This window comes from Mugil cephalus, chromosome 17 (genome assembly GCF_022458985.1).
Source record: "Mugil cephalus isolate CIBA_MC_2020 chromosome 17, CIBA_Mcephalus_1.1, whole genome shotgun sequence".
Classification (NCBI taxonomy): Eukaryota; Metazoa; Chordata; class Actinopteri; order Mugiliformes; family Mugilidae; genus Mugil; species Mugil cephalus.
In genome coordinates this window covers 1,294,231-1,319,112 of record NC_061786.1, presented here as the reverse complement: position 1 = coordinate 1,319,112, position 24,882 = coordinate 1,294,231, and the positions used below count along the sequence as shown (strand labels likewise).

At 41.3% G+C, this 24,882-nt stretch overlaps 1 protein-coding gene across 1 annotated transcript in view; it reads left to right on the top strand.

The window, feature by feature from the left end:
* si:dkey-288a3.2 (protein phosphatase 1 regulatory subunit 37) overlaps positions 1 to 21,684 on the top strand; it is a 58,701-nt gene extending 37,017 nt beyond the window's left edge. The window contains exon 10 of the mRNA XM_047611298.1: positions 19,392 to 21,684. Within this exon, the coding sequence (XP_047467254.1) occupies positions 19,392 to 19,535 (144 nt within the window). The 3' untranslated portion in view covers positions 19,536 to 21,684. The remainder of the gene's footprint in view (positions 1 to 19,391) is intronic.
* The last annotated feature ends 3,198 nt before the right edge of the window (positions 21,685 to 24,882 follow it).

Here is a 24,882-nt window from a genome sequence, read left to right as displayed (position 1 = left end):
TAAACAACAGAAATCTGTAAACTGTTGGTTTCATCTGAAGATTGGTACTGGTGATGCTGGTGTTGCATGTTTATAAACCACTGTAAAGAGGATGGATACTCAATCCAGTGGACAAAACAGAAGAACACAAGCTCAAGTCATCCTTCATCAATGCTTTTAGATGATATTGTATGTGCAGTTGTTTGTGCAGATGTGACTTTATGCCTCCAGGACACCTCCAGCCCAACATATACAAGTGTTAATGAGCTCTGATGGGTGTAGACTGAGACACTGGTTTACACGTAGACTCACAACTCAATGAAAGGTTTGTCTCACCTAGATTACAAATAAATGTTTTGAGTTATCTGTCTCTTGGAATCCAGCCTTCACACTAACACGGTGCTTACGGAACTGGAAACTGTTAACCACAGTGATTTTGCTTTGAACACTTTCCAGTTGAACCCACTGAATTAATAGTCCTTATATTACAAGATTAGTGAGTTCCATTCATTTCATTTGATGAAATTGAGCCTATATCTATGGTTAGGTGATATTAGAGTAAAAAAAAAAATGTCTTTCTTAGTTTGGATGAACTTAAGATACTTAAGTTGTTTGATACTTTGTAGCAATCAAATATAACAATTTATGTACACTTTAAGTGCTTCAAACTAAGTTGCTTCATCAAAACATTATTCATTTTGCTGGGACACACCACTCAGTAATTTTTGAGGAACCACAAGGTCATTTTATGCAGCGGAGGCTTTTCTCAGTGGTCATAGTCCAGTAAGTCCACATTCTCCATTCAGACATGCAAGACGTTCGCTCAAACAACTTGGCATAATGACCAAAACACTGGAAGTTCTTCAATTGATACGGGCCTCCTCTGCATAAGAGGGGGCATATGTATATAAGGCCTGCATAAGTGGGGGTATCGGATCGCATCGCCTTTCAACGGGCATGTCCTGAGGCGCCACGCTCAAACAGTCACCCATCAGCAGCTGGCAGCCTCTCATCTGACTACCATGAAGCCCCATGCGTGTCTATCTCTCTCGCTCCCTTCATCCACAAGCCACATCCCTTTCACTTTTGAATGGCGGGCTGACTGCAGAAATTGCCCCTGTCCACCATGCGCGCTGAATATTTAACTATGAATATGAAATATCTTGGCAAGACTTCAACCACTTTCAAAAGTGAGGGCCCCTCCAACTCTCTCGTCATACACACACAACACACATACTCGATACCCCCCACCCCCCTTTTGCGCTCATGAATCGATCATCCCATCCCTGTATGGAGGGATGTCAGGAGAGGAAGTGGTGAATGATCTTCTCCGGTTGGGCACCAAAGTCAGCGACTGGAGGCGAAACTCCAGACACTAAGTCTTAGTCTCTGTGGATGATAAGGTGAGACTCCTTCAACACAGCACAGGGTTCTGGTGGAAAGCGAAGACTGACAGAGTGAGGAAAACAGAACGGCTGAGGAGTTCTGCTTTGGCTGTTTGCCTCCTTTTGCTTTTCTTTCCTTTCAAGACCGTCCTTCCATCCTCTGTGCAAGGATGTATTTCACTCCTCTCCTCACCTTAATCCGCAAAGGGGACAGCAGTGCAAATTACAGACCAATACTGGCCTGAGATGATCAGCACTTAACTTCTGTCCCAGCCGATGAGTAGGAATCAATTTATATATGGAGAGCTAATTGAGGTAATGTTTAAAAGCAGGATCCTCACTGGATTTAAAAACTGGGCCTTGTCAGCTCTTTGGGTTTGTGTTTTGTCAAACTCCACACTCCAAATAGGTTTAAACTGTTTTTATCCCACCCAAGTCTGGGGAAGACTGAGCTGTTTATGACCTCGGCCAGCAATGATCACCTGATGTGTCTTACGCTCGTATTTGATAGTGTCTTAGCAGTGACTTTTAGGATATTCAAAGACTAACATATCTTTTAGATTTTCAGTGAATCAAGAGACTGGCATTCTTTCATGATGTAGCATAGACTTTTCTTTGTCATTTCCTGTCTCTGCTTTGATGCAGAGTGGTCATAAAATTCATGCTTTTTCATGACTATTTTGAATATAAAACATTGTATTGACAGCTGGAATGTATTGCCACCTTTCACTTGTGTGTTTTCAGAGGATGGGATCTATTGAATGGTCAGAAGTTTTCAAAAATCATGAAAAAGTGCATTCTTGTTGGCTGTGTTTGTCCTTTTGTTGTCATGGACTGGTCTGAATTGCAGACTTTGTCAGACTTCATTTTCTGTGTTATTGCATGAAAAATATAGTAATCTCTGCATATCATTCAGAGGCCAAACTGAAAGCTTGTATGTCACCCAGGTGCCAGTATATCACCTCTTGTTCTACCGCCATGTCTTGCTTGTCCCCCATCCTCTATCCTTGCAACATGCTGCACTGTCCCATTGTCAACCCCACCTACATCCAAGTCTGGTCCGGACACCATGGAGGGGAGGTAATTGGATTTATTGTCACCTCCACTGGCTGGCAGGTCTGGCCTGTCTACTCAACTTAGTGATGAAGACATCACTATGACAGGGACCCTGGGAGAGGATCAGCTGGTGTCCTGGACGCTACTAATAAAGCTGGTGGTCATGCCATGGCCATGATGCCGTGGCCGCAGCCAGCTGTTACCTCTGCCACTCTCCTCCAGTGTCACTGCTCATTTTACAGTTTAGGGAGTAGGGGGTAGTGTGGAGGGTACTATGTTGAATGAAGAGTGGGCAGCCTCATTAAAACAGATGCCAGTCCCCCTTCACTCTGTTGGAGAGGTCAGAGAAATCCTCCTCAAACACTGCTCTGTGGTTCTGGGCAACGCTGGCACCAGACGGCAGTGTCCTGGCATTCCATGTGATCCACTATGTTGCTAGGCATCTTATTAAAACACTGACAGGAGGCAAGCCAAAGTCAAGGTCTGTAGTTTAGGCTTCATTGCAGTTGTCCCCTTGTTCACCTTATCAGTGATCAGGAAGTCTTCAGTGTCCTGCAGTGGGAAATATTTTCCTTAAAAAGAGATTTTCGGAGCTGTGAATCTTTGTCCATTTAGTAGAAAACAAGGACAAAAGAGTGCCTCTTCATGCAATCACACTCATGCTGTATGTATGGATTTTTTTTCTAGCAAAGCAATTCATCACATGTTATACAGTATGGTAGCACCAGCGAGCACGGGGGAGTTAAAATGTGGTTGACCTGGCACCAGTGCAGCATGTTGTGTGCACTAATTATGTTTCGACAGTGATGACTAAAGTTCAGACACTGACAGTGGTTGCAATGTGGTCTTAATGAAGGAGTGTCACCAATGACAGCATGTCAGCAGCGAGGTTGTGGTAGGGTGACATTGTGCCTGGATGGATGCCACTATGCTGATGATGAGACAGATTTTATTGGCGTCCCTTTCTATGGTTCCATGGCATGGTTGCTCAGGATTACCATGAACAATTGGTGTTTTCCATGAATGAGCATATTTATTAAACATGCTCATGTTTTTGGTGAACTGTGTACTGAACGTCAGTGTTGTTAACAGTTGTTGTTTTACAGCACCTGGCATGGCTAGTGCAAATGGCAGCTCAGCCAACACATCATTTTACAAACAAATCGGGAAAGATTCCAACAGAAAACATCTCCTCTTTAATGTGAATGTTGCCTACAAAATCTGAAAGAAGCTGGCTTCAGTCAGAGGCGTCAGCCAGACTGACAACTAATTACTATTATAGAGACAGTAATCGCTGTCTGTGATCCTATAGTAGTATGGGAACCCGTTTAGTTTGAGCCTTGGCAATGACTGGGAATAGGAAATGGGTGTGTATAGGAGTGAAATGGAAATGGAAAGTGAATTAGCAATTTTTTTGTGTTGTGACTTTCATTCAAAACTTGCGGTAGTTTATATTAACTGGGAACTGAATTTTAAGCGTTTGCACAGTGTGAACTTACACAACACTGTGAACAATGATACAATTATTTCAATTTTTAAAGTGATTTTTCATGCAAACATTCCAAGGTTTGGGGGAAAATATGGCTGCATAGTGAAAATTTGCCAGGTTTGGTAAGTCTGTGGCCATTTTTTTTCCAACATGGGAAGTTGTGTCACATACACACAATTATTGAGAAAGCTTCCAGGATGAGGTTGGAGGAGGTTGAGTTTAACTTTGACCTTTGGACAGAGGCATGCTAATCATTTCTCCCTGTGTGCTGAACAGCTTGTTTTGTCGAAAGGGTTTTATGTAGATGGTGTAATATACTGCATAATCAACACATACCTGTCTGTCATATTAAAAAATGGCTAAAATGATTGAGTGGATCAGTCCTTTGAAATGGATGTTAACTCTCTTGTCTCATCTGTCCCATCTCCTCAGTAAATGCACTTACGTAGTACTTTCCGTGCTTTACAGTATTTTTTATTCACACACCAGTGGTACCATGGAAGGTGCTCGCTTTTCATTGCCTGACACTGGAACCAACTCGGAGTTGGCAGAATTAAACCACCAAGCCTGAGCCACAGCCAGCTAGTCTAGGCAACTTGACAAAATGAATTCTATCAGGACTTCGAAAAGGAAAATGCAAAGAACACAAATACAGACACACCAAGACAACCTTTGTGGTCATCAACATAGGAATTTGAAGAAAGAAATTCTAACAGCCAGATGAGTACTGCATGAACAATTCACATGCCCTTAAAGAAACAGTGATTGCTGGGTTGAATTTTATTATTTCTCTATGAGCTGTATGAATTACTTATGTCTGTACTATAAATATAATATAATATAAATTTTATAAAGTTAGAAAGGTGGTGACCATTTCATATCTTCATCGTATCATGGCTCTTTATTACAAGCTCCGTGTTCGACCATAGACTGTATATAAATATGGACAACTTCCTTGCATTGGCCAAACTGATGCTAGTATCCTGCGAATATGCGTGATGCCATCTTGTGAGTTTGGAGTCAGTACAGTCCAAGAGTGGAGTCACATTATTGATCATCCACCCACACTTCCTCCAAACCCACGGTCAGGAGGCTCAGGGAGTCCCCAGATTCACTGTACAAAACAAAAATTCTACACGTCATTAGGGTCCTTTCTACCCCTTAGTGAGCAGTTGGATGGCTGGTTTGTTATTAGAAATGATTAAGATCTTCTCTGATGGATGATGTGACATATAGGTGACCTCCACATATACAGACATACCTCATCAATATAATGTCTGTGGTATCACCTGAACTATTCTCTTACGTTTGGCTGCTGAGTTCTTGTGAAAAGAAAATCCCACACATGTGGTGCTTTCCATTTTAAGTACGCCTGAGCTATAGATTGTATTCTTATACACTATATAAGTACTGTACATATCATGCTCACATGCTGCAAATTCCCTTACTTGTCATCTCTATTGGTTGTAGAACAGAACACATGCATAACACCTTTCATTTAACCTTTAATTTACATCTTCTATATTTTTTTAGGAACTCAGTAACATAGAGGCAAGATGAATAGGGTGGCAACTTTGGGGATGACAGTGCAGGGCCTAATTGTATGGACGTGTCTGCACTTCCTTGCACTGGACAAACATAGGCCAGGGGGAGCTCTACTTGCTTTGGCAGAGGTGACCAGTGGAGGAAGCTACCAACTTCCCTCAATAAGCTGTGAAAGCAAAGCTAAAAATTAGAAAGGAGGCAGTTAATGACAAGTGAAAAGCAAGTTCCTCATTTTGGTGAATAATTTTGGTGATAAGAAACAAGGTTTATTCAGGGCTAGAGTGAATCACGGTGTAGATACCAGGTCTGTTCAACCAGCACTCACAATGATGTCACGACACAACTCGATGTTGATGTTGCATCTTATAATTGGTTGGACAACAGGAAGAAGTGGAAGAGAGGTTAGCAGTTAGCAGTTGTTATCGAAGCAGAGCAACTTATCGTGTTTTTATTGTTTTGTCCTTTTATTCTTTGGATAAATCAATAAAAGCTGTATTTTTCATCTTTTTCAGGATAAGACTGAAAACTACTAACTTGCTGTACAAATGAATGGGTTGAACTAAAATTATTTTGACATTTTATTACTTTAATTTTTTATGAATAATGTGCTGTCATCATATTTTTTGTGTTCTGAGGAAAATTAAATATTACTTTTTTTTTTTATGAATAATGTGCTGTCATCATATTTTTTGTGTTTTGAGGAAAATTAAAAATTATAAATAAAAAACTTTATTAAGATATCTCTTCCAAACATCATTGGAATCATTAATTATTCATAAATAGAACAGAACCAGGATTGAAGATCATCTAATATCACATCTATGATTTTGTACTTTGTGCTTTAGTACTGTGTTCACAGTCATCAGGTTGAGTCCTGAGACCATCTCAGCTGTTCGGCATTATATCTCACTGCAGCAGAAATCACTAGTTACTCAGTCAAAGATATTTTTTGTCATGTTGTCTTTTATTATTATTTATTATATTATTTGTGGTTAAATTCTCACAAGGGGGCTGTTTGCTGAAGGGATGTTATTATTATTTAATTAAATAAAAGATTAAAAAAAATACAGATTAGGCTGTAACTATGGTTGGTTTTAACATGTAACATGGATAGATTTCAGGGTTTACAAATTCACAAATTAACTCATAGAAAAATTTGGGTGTAATATTGTAATATTAATTAATGGTTAGGAATAGTGTTGGCAACACTGCAAAGAGTCTAAAGCCAAGACACATTAAAATATCATATTAACACGAAGCATAAGTTAGTCAAGGGATTCTGCTAGCACTTCGGCAAAAGCGACGTCCAGCTTGAGACAAACCAAGACAAAGACAAGTTGGCAATGCTGGCTTGCAAATATCTGGCCACTCCTGCAACCACTGTTCCATGTGAGAGACTGCTCGCAGTTGTAGGCAAAGAAGTGGTCAGCTCTCTTCTGGGACATTGTCAACAAGTTAGTTCATCTTTGTAGCTGCTGAAACAGGAGGAGCAGGGCCACATTAACGTGGAGACAAAAAGTGGTTTTGTTGAAACTGTGAAGTTGTTTAACAATCACGTTAAGTGCATATATATATTCCCTTTAAACATTAATGATATTTAATTGTGATTAATCAAAATTAATCCACATCAACCCTGTGATTAACCTGATAAAATTTTTAATCATTTGATAGCACTAGACTATAAAATGTGAAACTTTTGTGAAAACATTTAGGTTTGCTTCCTTAGAATAAATCGACGGTAAAAAGTCTTAGAGAAAAGATTAAACCCAGCTTTAATTCTCACCTCTGCACAGCTGCAAACATAGCTGCAGTGGTCACAAATGTCATATATATCAGACATGCTGGAAAAGTGTGTGACAAACAGTTCTGATGGAGTGTACTGGCAGCAAAAAAAAAAAAGGGGAAATTGGCAGCATCATCCAGTAAAAGAAAGATGGAGGGTAATCTCTCGCAGCCAAAACAACCAGAGTTACCTGTGTTGATTTTTTTTTTTGTGTGTGTGTGTGTGTGTGGAGGGGACTTGTAAAAGTGTGAAGATCAATTAAAGAGAGTTAAAGCATAGCTGGCTTGGGAGAGCATGGCCGGAGGTCCCTGTGGTGGTCTCTCCAGATAATCAGCAGCCCAGGGCCCTCCATAATCACACGGAGGAGAGTTAGCTTTCACACACTGCTGCTAAAGAGAGGGATTAGAAAGTCACACAGCCTGATAAATACAGGGTAGGATGGAGACAGCAGGGAAAGAAAGACATGGGAAGGGGGGTGCTAGTAGGTGGGGCAGTGTTTGGCCATGCTGGTGGAGCTCCTTTCTGTTTCCATGTTAAAAATACTATGTACGTACAATATATGTTTTAAATGTAAAGTCTTTTAAATTCCCATTGCCATAAACAATGACTCAGTTTGACTCACGATCATTCCATACGATGAAAATACAGAATGAATAATAAAGCATTAATTCATTTATTTTACCTGCTTCTCAAGGAAATCTCCCCAGAGGACTTCCAGGAAAAGTCAATGACATTTAATTTATTTATTAGTAAGTATTAGTATTAATACTAATGGTGAATTAAAAACAAACAAACAAACAAACAAAACCTAAGTTGTGAAGTCATATTCCCATATAGACAGAAACCTCCTGAGTCGTGTGGTCAGACTTTTTCTTCTGGATTCTGACTCATTCTTTTAGAAGGAAATAAGCTTCTGACAGTTTAATAAAGTCTGTGCAACATTTATCATTAAAAGCAGATCATTAAAACAATTAATTCTGCATAATTGAAGAATTAATTCTCATTAAGAATGAATTCATTAAATTAACAGCCAGGTTTATTATAGAATTAATCATGGTATATTTTTTTGTTACCTTAGTTGTATCAGCCTGTCCTGATCAGAAAACATTAAAATGTACCGTCTTCACTGATTCAAAATCTGCAATCATTAGCTAGTGACTACATACACCAGTGTTTATGGAACACAATAGCAATTTGTGACTTAACATTTAAATTCATATATTAATTTTTCAAGTTAAAAAAAACCAAACAAAAAAAATAGTGGCACTTGCAATAATCTGCTTGTGATTTGTCATTTCCTCTTCATCCTTCAGCCCTGTTTACACACTCAAAATCAACTCAGCAACAAACCATGTCTGCTGCAGGTGAATTTATTTCAACCATTCCCCTCCACGTCCACAGACAGTCAGGAGAAGAAGTCAGATTGAGCCAAACCACAGAACAAAAACAGCAATGTGACACAAAGACAAAGACAAATTTAACTCTTACTGAAAATCTACTGAATCTACAACCTCACCTGATGATTCACTCAAATAACATGGCTTGCACTTACTTTCTTTTCTTTAATTTGTACTCCTTCTTTGATTGCTTATATCTGTTATATTCACTGAATGTCAGTATATAAAATCATTCAAATTCCCTGAAAAACCTAATTTCCTAGCATATAAAATTCCAATGAATCTGGTCAGCAATGCATGTGTGTTTATTGTGTGTAAATGTGTATTAAACCTGAGAGTGGCACACATCCTGTCACTTAAACACGAGCCATTACATTACTGTCATTACTGCTGTGCTGAACTCTTCAGCCCTGGAATCATACCCATTGTTTTCCTGTTATTCATAGATGTTAATTATGCCTCAGCTCCTTAGCTTTGTAGGGGTAAATAAGGTGCAGAACCAGAAATATCAAGGAAAAGTGACATGTTTCACATCTTTTTATGCTCAACAGTCAAATTGGTAATTTAGTTGTTTTGAGTTTACGTTAATGTGTTGCTCAGTTAAAGATCACCCAGCTGGATTAATTGTAATGGATTTCTTCTTTTCTCTTCTGTACCCCCTGCATTGTCCAAACTTCACAGTCAAACATCTTAAATACAACAACATAGCTTTGTTTCTCACTGATGAACATGAAAACATATTCTCTCATCTCACACTCACACGCCCAGACACACGGAACGTCCTGGGCCAGCTATTCGGTATACAACAGTGACATCTTCAGTTGGAGTGATGGAAGGATACAGACAGCGGAGCGGGGGACAGAAACCAAACAATAGAAAAGCATCCTAAAGCAGCTCTGTGAAATGCTGGTAATTATTGCCATTTATAGACGGGGAAAGGGCTCTGTGAATATGCTCAAAGTGCATTCATTAACATTTACTCAACGTTATTCCACTTCCACTAAGTAACGGAGCGATGCTTCGGTTTGTGGTACACTGAGAGCTGTTCAAGTTTCCTGATGTACGAGTGCAACTGATTGACTTAAAGCTGTCATGAAACAGGCTGAGATATGAGTGGAGGCTTTAAATCACAGCATCAGCTGGAAGACTGAACACGTAACCAGCTCAGACTGGGACTCTTATCTTGTCCAGCACCAAATAAAATAATTAATAAATAAATAACAAACAGCTCAGAGTGATATTTCTTTTTTGACTTTATTAAAATATTTTCTGACCTAAATCTTAATTCATTTTGTCAGTTTGACTGTATTTGAACATGTCTCTATTTAGTATTTGTACATTCAGACACATTTTCTCTTCTCTAAATACTGAAAATAATTTCTACTATTCCAATCTACCCCCTACACCCACAGCGTCTCCATGTTTCCGTGCTCATAGTGCTAGCGGTTTGGTTAAATTCCTTCTGCTCACCCTCTCCAGACACCACCCCACCTACCACAGCAGAAAGAATTTTAGTGCCGTCGCAGTATCCAGCATGTGCTCACGATAATGCACGTTTGCAAATTACCAGTGTTAACAGTGTGAATTGCATTTAACTATGTATGAGTGTGACAGAAGGTTCTAAGAAATCTATCTTAAAATGACTAAAAACTTTTTACACTACAAGGTCAGAGGTCAAGACATTTCAGAACCATGTGGTTTAGTTAAACTGAGGAGCTCATGCAGTTCAGACATACGTTCTTATCTTCCGTTTGATCTGTGTACTGGTTGTGACTGATGTACTACTATTGTGCTGCTGTAGCTCAGAGGTTGTGGCAGGGAACTGAACCCTCGCAGGTAGCACTTTATATTGCTCCCTCTGAAACATTTATAAGCAGTGCATATCATTCAACGGTTTACAAGACAGCTATTAAGAAATGTAAAGCAGTAGGGATTTTCAAACTAATATTAGCGGAAAATAAATTATTCTTATTATATTATTTAACCCTGTAAAACACTGCTGACTGTTCAAACTCACCCAAGGTGATTCTTTATGATAATTATACTAACCGTCTTCTCTAAATACACCAAGGCAATTGTTTTTATTATGTAACAATGTATTTTATTTAGTTGTTGGTTATAAAGGTAAAACAGAACTGAGTTTAGTGTGGGGAAAAAAAATTAAATACGAGAATGACTACAAATGTTTCTGTCTAACCAGAAGGAAAACTACTCTGTGAAACCTGACAAAACACCACCACCTACATCTTCTTCCTCTTTACATGTTCTTTATTTAATATGTTCAACCTGTGTCATTATCTGTTGTGTAAATTATTGCTTTTTCTGAGGACTTTGCCACTCTGGCAGCAACTGAATTTTCGGAAAAAACAGAAAGAATTCTGGTTCTCACTTGAAATGTATCATCTGTGAGTGTGGAAATGTGCTGGCTGGTGTTTTATGAAGAAACATTGGACCAGGCACCAAAATCATAACTTAACAAACCTCCAAATTTAAAGAACTCACATTGTTGATCAGCCTCGACAATATGACTTAAAAAAAAACAAAAAAAAAAAAACGACACAATACGCCACTCGCATAATACTTGAAACTGGCATCTGAGATTCCATTTACATATATTAGCATATAAAGTAATTGGCACAGATGCCAAGGAAGCAGCCGCAAACAGATTAATTGTCATCGAGCAGTCGTGGTGACATAGTTAAAAATGAGCTCCTTTTAAGGCACCAATTATCAGAGAATTTCCAAAGTAACCTTTTTTTTTTTTTTTTTTACCAGCGATTCCCTTCCCCACTGTCTCCCTCCCTCCCACACACACACACACTAAAACACTGACACATAATACGCATAGTATCAGCATCCTAAATGTATAAATATTGTAAATAGCTGTCTGTCGTCTTTCAAGTTGTGCCTTTGAAATAAGGCCGTGCTGCATCCCGCTCTGAAAATGAGCACATGTGCCTTTGTTTAGCTCCAGACGAGAACAAACGTGAATTCTCACACACGCTCATTGTGAGAATCCGTAATGAATTTTCACAGATCGAAATAAGAATGTCTCTGCTGGAGCTTCCATATGCTCTTTTCTACTTCTTTTTTTCTTTTTTTTTATGAACACATTTTAATGCCCTGGTTTAGGAGCAGCCGTTGTTGTGTGTGGAATTGCGTGAGTGTGAAAAACGTTAAAACCGATCCTTCTTTGAACCTGCACATGTTTACCTTTGACCGTCTTCTCCCTGCATTTCTCTAGCTCTGCTTTTTAAAATGAGCCATCATTCAGCGCTGAGATACGCCTCCTAATGTGTCTGCAGTGCTCGGACACTTTTGACCCCTCAAGTGTACAGTCCATCCTGAGCCAGGGAACAGACTGGAGCCTTTCAGCTTTCCTCCATGCTAATAATAACTGGTTAGTGGCTCCATTTGCAAGGTTGTCTTCATGAATACAGAGCTAACAAATGAGATAGTTTAAGCTGCCTGCACCTCAGAGAGATTTAAACTCCCGTTCCTGGCAGTCACCATACAGAGCCATCTTAACTAATGTCAAGATGGCAGAGAGAGGGGGGGGGGGAGATGCGCCAAGGGAGGGAATGTGTTGTTAAACTGTTGTAAATTTTGGTTTGGTTCAGTGTTGATGACAACTGGAGACAGAAGGTCTGGCGTACCTTGCATTTCAGTGCTTTGTGCCATTTTAAATTTTAACCATCCCATAAACACCAAAGTCAGACTTTAAAGGAACTGTCTAGGATTGAAATCCATGATCTTGTTGTCCGTCTGCTCTGCCTCTCTTTACATTTTCCTTTTTTTTTCTTTTTTTTTCTGAATCCATTGTTGTGGCAATATTTACTGGCCATTGTGGAATGAAACAAACACAGCACTAGGATCTGGGTTTGAACCTTCTGGCCATCTGGGGCCTTTTTTATGTTCTTATGTTCTTCCTGGGCTTGAAGAACATACTAGCAAACACATCAGGTGTTGTCTTCCACTGTCCAAAGTTGAAAGTAGATCTGAGTAGATCTTCCTTCCAGCTGTTCATGGGTGCAGGTTTTCTGCTCAGCCTTGCACATTTATTTATGTTGTATTCCTCGTGTATTTGAAGACAGCAGATGGAAATGAACCGGATAGAGTGACCCTAACTCACTGTGTAAACCGGACAACATTCAGCAACAGAAGGATTAACAATTATCTATTGGTATTTATTCAGTTGCATGAAGTGGGTTGAGAGAGCAGCATGCACCAAATATCCAGCCAGAGCAGGTCTGAATGCCACTCAGCAATCAGGTCGACCCAAACCTGCTTTAACTTCCAAACTGACTGCAGCATTGCAACAGATGTATTGTGCGTCTGCTTAAAGCTAATAAATCTCCGTGACACAGACACACATTTTTATTTATTTATTTTTTTTAAAAGGATGTTTCCTCATCACCACAAACATGCCACAGTTGAACTCTTTCACGTGCACATCCCAAATGAACCAAATGTGGACTAAGACATTAAGAATTCACTGCTTCCTCGTGTTTGAGTAACATTTGTCAGAATGTCTACATTTTATTTTTCATAAGATGACTTACTATATATGGAAACAGTTTATACAAGATTTTCTATTGCATAGAACCCAATGGACTTGGAACGTGGAGTGCGTCACAAAGTGTTTAGAGGAAGACTGGCCTTCCTCTCAGGTCCTGTGGTAAGATTTATCGACAATAAGAAAAATACACCTCAGTCCTTAAGATCAGCCGTCCCAACTGTGCTTGCTTCAGACCAAAGCAGTTTTTTTAGTTTTTCACCAGATAAATTCAACACTCCAGCTGCTGATCCCCAGGTTGGGAACCATTCCTCTAAAGCAGTTCTTAAAACTGTAATGCAGTCAAATGTAAGGTAGGTGTTTTTCTGTTTATCTGTGTGTGTGTGTGTGTGTGTGTGTGTGTGTGTGTGTGTGAGAGAGAGAGAGAGAGAGTTCCCATGTGTGTTTATATTCCTTAATGACTTTCTAATTCAGGGCCAGCAGGAACCTGCCTTTATCTCTATTAGTTTAGTAGCCGGGCAAACAAAGAGAGTCTGTGGCCGTGGCACGGAGCCAGAGGAAGACTCAGCCGTAAAAGCACTTGTCCATCTGCGTCTCGTACGCCTCCGCCTCCGCCTCCTTCTCCCTCCTCCCCCACTCTCATTCCTCCTCTCTGGGTGTGAAATACTCTCCTCATCTCTGTCGTTAAAAGACGAAAAAAAAAAAGAAAAAAAAAAAACGCAGGCTCAACGGTACGCTCAGTCAATCCAAAGGTATTGATTGTTCCACTGTCCAATCAAGTGTCAAAATGTTGTGTGGACCCCAGGAAGTAGGATGTGTGTGAGTGTGGCAGTGGATCAGTGAATTAGTTTTGCTTCACTGAAAGTCTGGCACCTCTCGTCCATGTAGTTAAAAGAGAAATTAAGGTAATACAACTATAGTTCACACATCAAAATATTTAAGGAGTGATCATAAGACAATCAGCTATTACTAATAGCATTTCAAAAATGAAGGGAACATGGGAGAAGGTGGAACCCTGTGCAGAGAGGTAAGTACATGGAACATCTGATCTTTGAAACGGTGAACAGCTCCACTGAAGAATACATACAATTCAAAATACACTTTTGCCCATAAAGTTGGAATAAGATATTTTATTACCTCTTCTCATGAATGGATTGTGACAATATGATTTATTCTTGACCTGAGATAAAGTGTATATCTCCCCAAAACGTTATTGATCAATCTCATCGTAACACATAGCTGATGTGTATAAACATAAATTAAAAAAAGAGGAATATGTCTGAAAACTAAATTATTTCAACTTTATGAACTGCTTCCTATATCTTGAAATAGTAGCCAGTTTATTTTGCTTGAAAAGTGACACTTCAGTCCAGTCCAATATAATATTAACAAAATGTTAATTAAGAAAATAATACAGTACTGGGAACAAGTTATTTAGTTTCCATGCAAACACTCTAATCACGAGTCATAAGCCAATAGCGCTACATCACTTTAAGGTCACGAACCAAAAAAGGTTTGGAAATCGCTGTGTGTGTCTCTCAGCTCCACGCCCATTGGCGCCTACAAAATTCAGGTCATTGTTGTTTTAAACAGTCTCGGTAATTTCCTAAAAACAGCTGCTTATTGTAGTTTTTATCACACATTTATCACACTAACGGAAATAGTGCTTTGGTTGGGGAATATTTTCAACAGTGGAACAACACATGCTCTAGTATTTGTGACCGCAGGAAAGTGTCAAAATAAATAAGAGTGCGAATGTTTGTGGTAAAGGAGGAACAGTGGCTCACTGATGTGTTTTTTAATAGTTTATTTTTTGTAACAGTTGGCCTGTTACAGTTGGCCTACTGTATGGTAGGCACAGGCAATCACAATTTGGATACCCAATTCTGTTGATTGTAAAAAAAAAAAAAAAAAAAAAGGGTAGAAGAAAAAAAAAAACTAAAACAGAAAACCCAGTAGGTGCAACCATGAGAACGATAGCACAGCAGCAAAGAAGTGGTGGCCATTTATTGTGGACAATTTAGAAAATAAAGGCTCAGCAGCACCCAGACACTCTTAAACTGCCACTGCGAGGCGAGTGGGGATGCAAAGGGGTGTAAAATTTGCTCAGGTCAGATATGTTTCCCTCAACTACAGCACCCTGGGGTCCTTTCGCCTCAGGGAGGGCAGCTTGTTCTTTTGTGTTCACCTTGTCAGTCTCATTATGTGACATATGCTCCACACCGCTACAACAGCCGCTCGCTATATGTTGACTGTGTGGTTGTTTTGTGCCCGAGTCCTGCCAAAATAATCCCTTGTGACTGCAGACCAGCTGGGGACAGAGTGACATTTAACACAGTGCTCGAATGGAAGAACGGGAAATAGATGCTTTCACAACTACATGTCCACCGTCATCTGTCCAGGAGGACAGGCTGGTCAAGCCTCTACGCCACCATTCTCACTGCTTTCCTCTTCACTACCCCTCCACTATTATAAATCATCATTGTTATTACACTATTACACTATTGACTCCTTTCATATTATAGTAAAATGTCAAATATTATTATATAACTATTTTACTATTATTCCCATATCATCACAAAACATCAAGTTAGCAAAGTTCTTTCAATGTTTCATAAACACAGCACATCCTTACACACACAGTTCTTAAGTGCCTATGTTTTGTAGCTGTTTGGTACCAGTTGTTTTGCCCCTAGTGATTCCTGTGCCTAACTCAGTAATATCAATCACAGTGGCAGCCTTTGTGTTTTGTTTGCTTGAATATTTGTTCTTGTCCTGCTGCAGAATGATCTTTGAGACCGATCAAACTCCAATATGCTGATGTTCTGATAAGAGTGCCTAAAATCTCTACAGAGTACTGAACATAAAAAAAAAAAAAAATAGACTTCAAGTCAAAAATACAACCTTGAAACTGTCAAAATATCAAATCACTACTACAAGCAAAACTGAAAAACAAAAGAATTACACTCGAGCAACTATTAGCATTACATTACCTTCCTAAAATGACAGAATCTATATTATTTTTAAAAATCTGTATTTAAAAAAAAAAATGTATTTCAGTGTTTATGAGCTGTACTGCAACCAGACACCAGGGGGAGCTCTGCTTGCTTTGGCTTCACTTCTGTGGAGCTGTTCCTTCGCCAATATTTTTTAGTCTATGAATTTTAGAACCAATTCACCACACCAGGTGATCAGTACAAATCTTTTTGCCCAGATGGCAACGGCCAGATCCACACTTCAAAGCTTCAGAATCACTTTTTGGGAAACATATGGCTGATGTCACAAAGGGTTTCAACCACACTCATCATCAAACCTTCATTTTCATCATGACTACACACCTGAAATTCCTTGCACAGTAGTGACGCAAGTAGGTCAGCAAATTCTGTCACGCACACACACAGGTTTGTATTGCAACCTTTGTGAGGACATACATTAAGATAATGCATTCCATGACCATTCCTTGTCAACAAAGTGCCTATAACCCTAACCCTTACCCTAATCCTGATCATAACCTAAATTTAAGCCTTAATTCTCAAATGGCCTCGTAAAGAATCAAGGACTGGCCAAAATGATCGCACTTTGCACTTTGACATGTACTCTCTCTGGTAAAAAATAAACTGGTCCGCAGAAGTATGGCAGTACAAGAGCACACACACGCATGTGGGTAAAGGGAATCTTTTGGATTTTTGTAACACTCAGAAACACTAATTGTTTTACAGGCTTCTCTTTTGAAGTGACAAAACCAACAACAGCAAACAGTTCAAAGATGCCCCAACATCCAGTGCATCCAATATTCCAGGCAGCTGAACTTGTTTGTGGTGCTGTAGTCATCTACTGGTGTGTGTGTGTGTGTGTGTGTGTGTGTGTGTGTTTGTGTGTGTGTACTTGTACAGCTATCTTTCCGAGAACCAATTTGGTCATGGTCCTCAATTTTATGGCCTCATTTTTTGGCTGTTTTGAAGGTTAAGACTCAGTTTTAGGGTAAAGGTTAGGGTAAGGCATTTAGTTGTGATGGTTATGGTTAGGGTAAAGGGCTAGGGAATGCATTATGCCAATGAGTGTCATCACAAAGATGGCCATACAAGAATGTGTGTGTGAGTGTGCAGGTGCGATGAGAGCGTCTGAAGCAGCTGTGTGCTGGCCCTCTTGTACTGCCTCTTGTGTTTGTGTACAGTATGCTCACAGATGAACAGCAGCATGGCTGTGCGCAAGGTTGAAAGTGTGTTCCTGAGCCTCCTCCAACCATTTTGGCTCCAGGGTATGCCGTCACTGGCACCTCTCCTTCTATCCCACCAGAAGGCAGTGGCTGTGAACTCTGACCCCCTCCACCACCACCACTACCACCAGCAGCCCGCACACACACACACACACACAAACACACACACACACACACACACACACACACACACACACACACACACACAAACACACAGAACCTCTACCAGCAGAAGGTTGCATTTCTGTTCTCAACATGCCTGCCTCTCACCCATCCAGGCCCCCACATCCTCCTGCTCCCCCACCACCTCACCTACCCTCTGTGTTGGCAAAGGCATCTGGGTGTGTGTGTGTGTGTGTGTCAGGCAGGCTGCTGCGTGGTGAGCGTGCCCTCTGTCATTCACGCAGAGCAGCCCTGTCCAACTGTCACTTCCTGACAGGCCGATAATCAATCTCTTTATTAACTGCTCTGCTGCAGACCGCCGCCGCTGAGGGGGGCGGGGGGAGAGGAGGAGGAGGTGAAGAGAAAGGAAGGAGTGAGTGAGGAGAAAAGAGAAGCGCGCCAGTCAGGCTGCAGTTTGGAAAGTAGAGAGTTTGAGTTCTAGTTGCAGAAAAGGTTCGTTTTGGATTTGAAATGTCACTTTTGAAATCCTGCCAATGAAAATTTTTGGAAGCTGTTGATAGGTTTACTGGTGAGGAATAGTTGTTAGTGATGACAGAAAGATTACGGGAATGTTTCTTGTGGTTGCAGAACACTAAACCATGTTCATTTCATTATTTCATTACTTCTCGAGTCAGACATGGCTTCATTAGTGACATGGCTTCAGGTGTGTTTAGCACACAAACCAAAAATTGCGAAGAGAGATTTTTTTTGTAAGTTTCAAGAAAAAAGTGAGCATAATGTCTACTAATATAATAATATCGACTATAGCAATTGTATGCTCCACTCTCTTTATCTGCCTAGTCAAATGCCAGTGTCATGGTCTGTTGTGTTCATGTTCCCATTTTTTTCTGGGCAGTGATTATATTCATGTGTGTGTGTGTGTGTGTGTGTGTGTGTGTGTGTGTGTTATGTGAGTTCAGTGTGTTTTCTGGGATGATAGGTACCAACTTTTTATCAACACTGAGGTCCGCCCAGGCTTTTTTTCTTTTTGCTAAAGCAGCCACCACCTTTAACACTGGTCGGTTGGTGTTATAATCTGTTTCAAAGAGAAGAGTGAGGACGGAGTGAGGAGCTTTTCAAGCTGCCACCCAGACCTGCTGCTGCTGCTGTTGGTTTTTGGGATGCTGGGCTTTCCTGACAGCATCGCACCCGTCGCCACAGTGATAATTTATGAGGCGGGAAAGTGCATTAGTGATTCTGGCGACCAGCAGCCAGCACTACTGCTCTGTCCTTATATCCTCCGCCCTTTGATTTGTTTCTTTTTTCTAGTTTCCAGACACTCCTCATTTCTCCTCCTCACATTTCTTTTTAGGTCTGTGAATGCAATTCATCCACAGAAAAGAACAGTACAGAAAAAAAAAATAATTACAATTAATAAAGAAGAGACAGATACAGCTGTCCTTCTTTGTGACGCTGAGATCCAGATCAAAACATCTTAACAGCTCGTGTAAAGCAAACGGTTCTGAAATTCGTGCATATTTATGTTTCCCAGTGGGTGACTTGTAATAGTTGTTGAAAATGTTTCCCTAGTGTCAGCAAATACAGTCAGTTTTGCAGATTTAAATGACGCTTCTCCGCAAATAAGTGCTTAGTTCAAATTACGCAGTTTCAAACTGCTAATAGCTGGCCTGACAAATTAGTGTTGGGAGCAACACTCCCTCAATTTGCTACAAATGAAGGAGAGGAAGACAGAGGGATCAAGGTTTTTCATAATTCACCATGAAAACAAACAACAGGAACTCCTGTTTAATGTTCATCAGAGAGATGTCAAATAAATGAATGCTTCCTGTGTTTTTCTGCATTGTATTAATGTCGGTGCCTGTTGAGGATTTTAATGGTTGTGTTCTTGTGTGTGGTCAACAGGATGAGTTTCTGAAGGAGACCGAGATAAGACTTCAGTCAGAGATCTCTCAGCGCTGCCTAGCCAACGCCAGCCGCCTCAGCCTTGCTACAGAGACTTCTGAGGCCTCAATGGCCGAGGCCGAGGGCAGTGTATCTACAGTCTGAGCTGTCTCTCTCACACACACACACAGGATGGAAACAGACTAACCTTGTACAGATCACCTCCGAAACCATGCATGGATTCAATCACACATACCCTGTGTCTCAGTGTCCCCTATCTAAACAGCTGACTATATGCGAATAATAATTCCATCGCAAATAATGATAACCATAAAACTCCAAATCCGGGTAATAAAGGCGGAGTAGAGCTTCCTAACGAAACGCTGGCCTCCCCGCTGCTTCCAGCCTAATGTTCCCGCCGAGCTGCTCGCCACTTTCCATAAAGCAATTTTGCAAGCCCACTTCAGACGTGAATCACCTGGAAATGAAGAGAACTAAACCCCTACCCCACCCTTCTGGACTCCACCACCATCCGCCCACCACTCCTCATTCTTACAACACTCGCACCAGATCACTATGTGTGCCGCAAATCCCTGTTTGCTTGCGTTCCATCATCACTTAATGTTCATAGTGATGCATTGCGGGACACTCCTTGTTGTGTGTGTCTGTGTGTGTGTGCGTGTAGCGATGTAGCGTCGTTACTCTGACAGAGGTGGCAGCCATGAATTCAGCCAGGATCCATCTGCATTTATCAGCTGAGAAGCAAGGGAAAGACGTTCAGCAGCAGTACAATGTAAGACCTGGGCACGGTGTGTAGCCCTGCAGTAAACAGAAGAGCTGAGGTGTCTGTCATGTCTGCATGACTTCAGAAACTTGAGTGGAAACAAAAGCACCGATCACGGCGTCTGCAAGCAATGGGCGTACACACACACGCGGTATGCCCTATGGACTATTTTAAAGGCTGACCTTTAAACCAAAGGGGGATCGGTACTCTGATCCCAGTGCATCTGAGATAACTCAGTTCTTGCTTCTGCACTTTGAAGTTAACTGATTTAAAAAAAGGGTTCGTGGAATTAGTTTTGAAGAGGGTGTATGACCCGCTTGTGTGTGATTATACAGAGTGCACTGTAAGCTTTCACCAACGAGGGAACTCTGTTGGAAGTTTTGGAACTGGTGTGTTAACTCTATGTACAAGCATTTAATGAATGAATGGTCTACTACATGTATTCATGTCACAGATTAGTACTAATAATAAGTGTATTATCAGTGGATACAGTCCCAGTGGATCTGCACTTTCTGCCGTGGTCTTGAGGCTACAAGATGTACATAAAAGTATGCTGTGGATAGACTCAGTGGGCACATGTGCTGTGATCTGCTGTGCTGGATGTGACAGTCTGAGTGCAGCCAGCGCTGCTTCCCATCCACCACCACATCACAAGATCCAGTGACTGACAGATGAGATCAGACGAGGGGATTTAGCAGGGGAGATCTCTGCTTCTTTCCCTGGGATCCGTGGTTCACACCCAGTGCACCTATAGATACATCCACACACCCTCCCAGATGACACTCCACTGCCCCCCGAGGCCGAGTGGGAGGTGTGTGTGATTTTACTGTGTGCGCATGGAAGCAGACTGACAACAGCATGTGGTCGCCAACATGACTCACGCCCCCCACCCCCATTTTAACGTTTCAGCTCCACGTCTTCATCCTCCTCCTCCTCGACCTCTATCATAACCCATGTGGGCATGGCGCCCTACCAACCTCCCTCTCCTCCAGCCAAAGTGGCCCCATGACTAGTTTCAAGCCCAAACCGGAGCCCACTCACTGGAGTCCCCCTCCTTCCCCCTCACCAGCCCAACCCTCCCTGAAGCCTGGGCAATCTGAACCTGATCCAGTCCTGATGGCAGAGGCAGACAAAGCAGATGCCTGGGCAGTGGGAGTAGGGCAGGGTCCATGACAGGACCAGACCTACTTTATCATAGTTAGGGAGGAGTGAGGGCAAGGCATGAAAATTATGATGCACACAAATTGCTCTTGTGCTGTATCATAAAGATATCCTAATATAAATGACGCTTACTGAGATAACAAACTTCTAACTGGTTTAAATTCTATTATATCATATCTAACTTATTATAATAAAGTTCTGCCTACTGTACTACACCTGCATGTGAATAAGTAACACAACTGACGGAAGTTCAGAAAGAGTCACTGTAAGAACCTGAGTGAACCTAAGAGTGTGTATTTTTATTGTATGTTCAATAAGATGTTGAAAATGTTAAATAAAAGTGTGCTCACTGCATGAATATAAATAAAAGTCAAACATTCCGTTTCGACTCGCAGGAGACCGAGCTGACACATACTGGCAAGAAATTGGTTTGAAGTTGCTTCTTTACAGAAAGGTAATTGACTTCATATTGTTCAGAAAAGTTCAAGAATCTCAAAAGTTCAAATACTTAAGTAACCCATTTCATCAGTGGTGAAATAAGTAGAAAGAAAAGTGCACCATACAAGCATGTATCTTATGTACCAATCATCCACAACATTAAAACCTCTGACAGGAGAAGTGAATTTCATTGGGCCCCAACACCATTCTGTTACCAGACACCACAGGACACCCTCAGAAGGCTCATGTCCATTTTCTGATGAGTCACAACTGATTTGGAGACCTACACAATGTTAGGAAGGAGTCATAACCTGATCGATGCATGTTCACGTGGGAAAATGTACTCTCTTGTAGTCCATCTCTGTGAGCAAAAGAACTATTATTATTGAACACAATTACAACAGATTGCTAATCTCTGCTGTATTGGAGTATTGTCAACATACTGGAGACAAGGCCTCCATTCTCAGAGGCCAAAACAAAAGTGTGCTGGTGACATATTTTCTGGGGATTCTGATTACTGGCATAGATTACTGGCATTCATTTAATTTTAGGAAGACTCTCATGGGTCTAAGTGTAGGTCAGGAGAAACCCTCAGCCTTAAGATATCGTTCCCAGTGAACTACGTTAGGGTCTGTATCCATCTGATTCTATTCCATGTTGGACTGGACCAAGAGTAGCATGGATAATCAGGGGACATCAAGAAACAAACAGTGACCTAAGAGTTCAACAAATTACAAGTTTGTTTAAATATGTATATTTTTGTCTGCTCAACAGTCATCATTTCCTTAAATTACAAAAAGGCTACCAGGAGGACACCGTACTAAAGCTGCTTTAACGCTCTGTCTGAACAGCATGTGGCACAGAGTCAGATAGTGACGAAAGGTTAAAATTGGAAATATTATTCACACTTTGAAGAATAAAAATGTGCATTGATAAGTGTGCATAAAAAGACAGACTGCTGCTCAGATATGCTCGCAGTGTGTTGTCTCCTCCTTTGTCCCTCTGGGGGATGAGAAGGTGAAGTTTTCCTGAGCACTGACGTAAAGAATAGGTCAGCGCTGCTTGTAATCACTCATCGCCGCCTGACATTATGGCTGAGCAATTAGGCAGGACAGTTGTGTGCTTTACTAATGAACAATGGTTGAACGAAGCCTCCCTCAATGCTCCCATCCATCACCCAGAAACATCCCTGACTTTTCCAAGCTCACACACAAGCGCGCACACACACCGCTGGCTTCCGAAATCCACCTCACACACACACAGAGTCGTGTGCGTGCGTCCTGCTGTTGCTGGGATGTTGGAGGTGTTTCCACTGGTTTGATGAGTTTCTGGCCAGTGCTCTCAGCCTCCCTGCTGAATGTGTGGCTGCCTCTCCTCCTCCTCCTCCTCTTCGTCTTTCCCCCTTGTCAACACGATCCCTCCATCCATCCGTCCTGAGGCCCAGGCCCGGCAGGGGCCAATCCGCCCCTCGCAGCGTCCTCTGGGTGCTCTCTGGTTCTCCTGAGGTTCCCTTCTCACTACACACACACATATTTGTCTTTGGGCAACATGGAGCAACTTTGATTTATTACAACAGCTCTCTAAACTCAAACCTAGGTATGTAGTCAGGTTAACAACTTTACCATCACCAGTTACAAACTTTTAGAACTACAAACTTGATTCTGAATCAAAATATTACATTTTTCAAGTTGACAACAGTGCAGTAACATGGGTACACTAGGTACATCTATGTGGACACTGGAAACCTCGAACCTCAAAGCCTCATCAACATTTCCTAGAACTGTGAAGATTAAGGGGACGATATCATGGCCATAGTCAAGATGGTGTGAGGGAACTGCTCTTCACAATATGTCCGACCAAGGATCATAAATCCAAACACTGGATGAGTTGAAATATTACTGGCTATGTGTAAAGGATTTCTTTATTTTACTCAGCAGACTTAACATCTGACCTGGTCTTCGTGGTAATGCTATGGGGAAGTTAAACCAAAACTCATGGAGACCCTCGGTAGCCGCTGTATTTAATGGAAACGTTGTGCTAAGGATCATCTAGGGTCCAAATCATACACTTGCAAATGTACAGTATATGCATAATGTTGTGCATACATAGATGAATGTACTGTGGCCTGTGCTGGGACTGGTTGCTCCGCACTTTCTCTTGTGATGAAAGCCAAGAAGCTGCTGCAACTCATTAGTGGAGAAGAGGAGGCAGACTGTTCCTCTTCCTCTCTTGAGTTGGACTGCTTGTTGGAATGACACATGCCCATTCATTACCGAGGAAATAAGGAGTGAGGAGGAGGAGGAGGGGACTGCTTCTGCAGGGCTCTTGAGGCTGTGCCAACTTTTGGGATGACAGAAGTGGAAGTGGGAAGCAGGAGAGTTAAGGCTCCATGTACACTCCCAGACAAATCCAAATTTGTCTCGTTCACAATGGCTGTCGAAATGCAGCTGAATGTGGAGCCGCGAGCAAACGTCAGAACACCCACTGAGACTTGTCTTGACTTTGTTTAATGGTAAGGACCTCTCTCTTGACACGATAGTAATGCGGAGAGGGGAAATAAGATGACTGGAAGCATGAGGGTGAGGAACAGCTGAAAGAAGCACTGGATTTGGTTCCCAATATTTAATTTATGCTTTGAAGTTCACTTTTTCATTAAGTACCCATTCAGATTTTAGATTTTGTTTTGAACGTAAGTTCTGTTTTGGTAATCTACCAAATGTGCATCATTTCTTAATTGTTAAGAACAATAACATGTGATCCACTTCTTTCCAGTGATGAAGACTGTGACGCAGAAAAGTGATTTCATTTTACGAGATAAGGCGACTCCACATTAACAATAAAGGTCCGGTAGCCATACAGTCTAGTGTGTCCTAATAACCACCCGTTTCCCCTCATCAGGCTTCTACTAAGAAAAGCTGCCGCTCCGAACCTTGACACCTGCCGCAGCTTCGTGCAGTCTTTTTGATAAATTTACATTAAAAAGGTGAGGTGTCTGGCAGCAGAGTCTGCTTGCCACTGCCGTTAATCAATGAAAACGTTTTTGTGGGCCTCTGGAGAGCCAGTGGAGCCGAAGATAAATATTGGCAGAGAAGAAAAATGTGTCGTCCTCCCCAATTGAGGGGGACATAA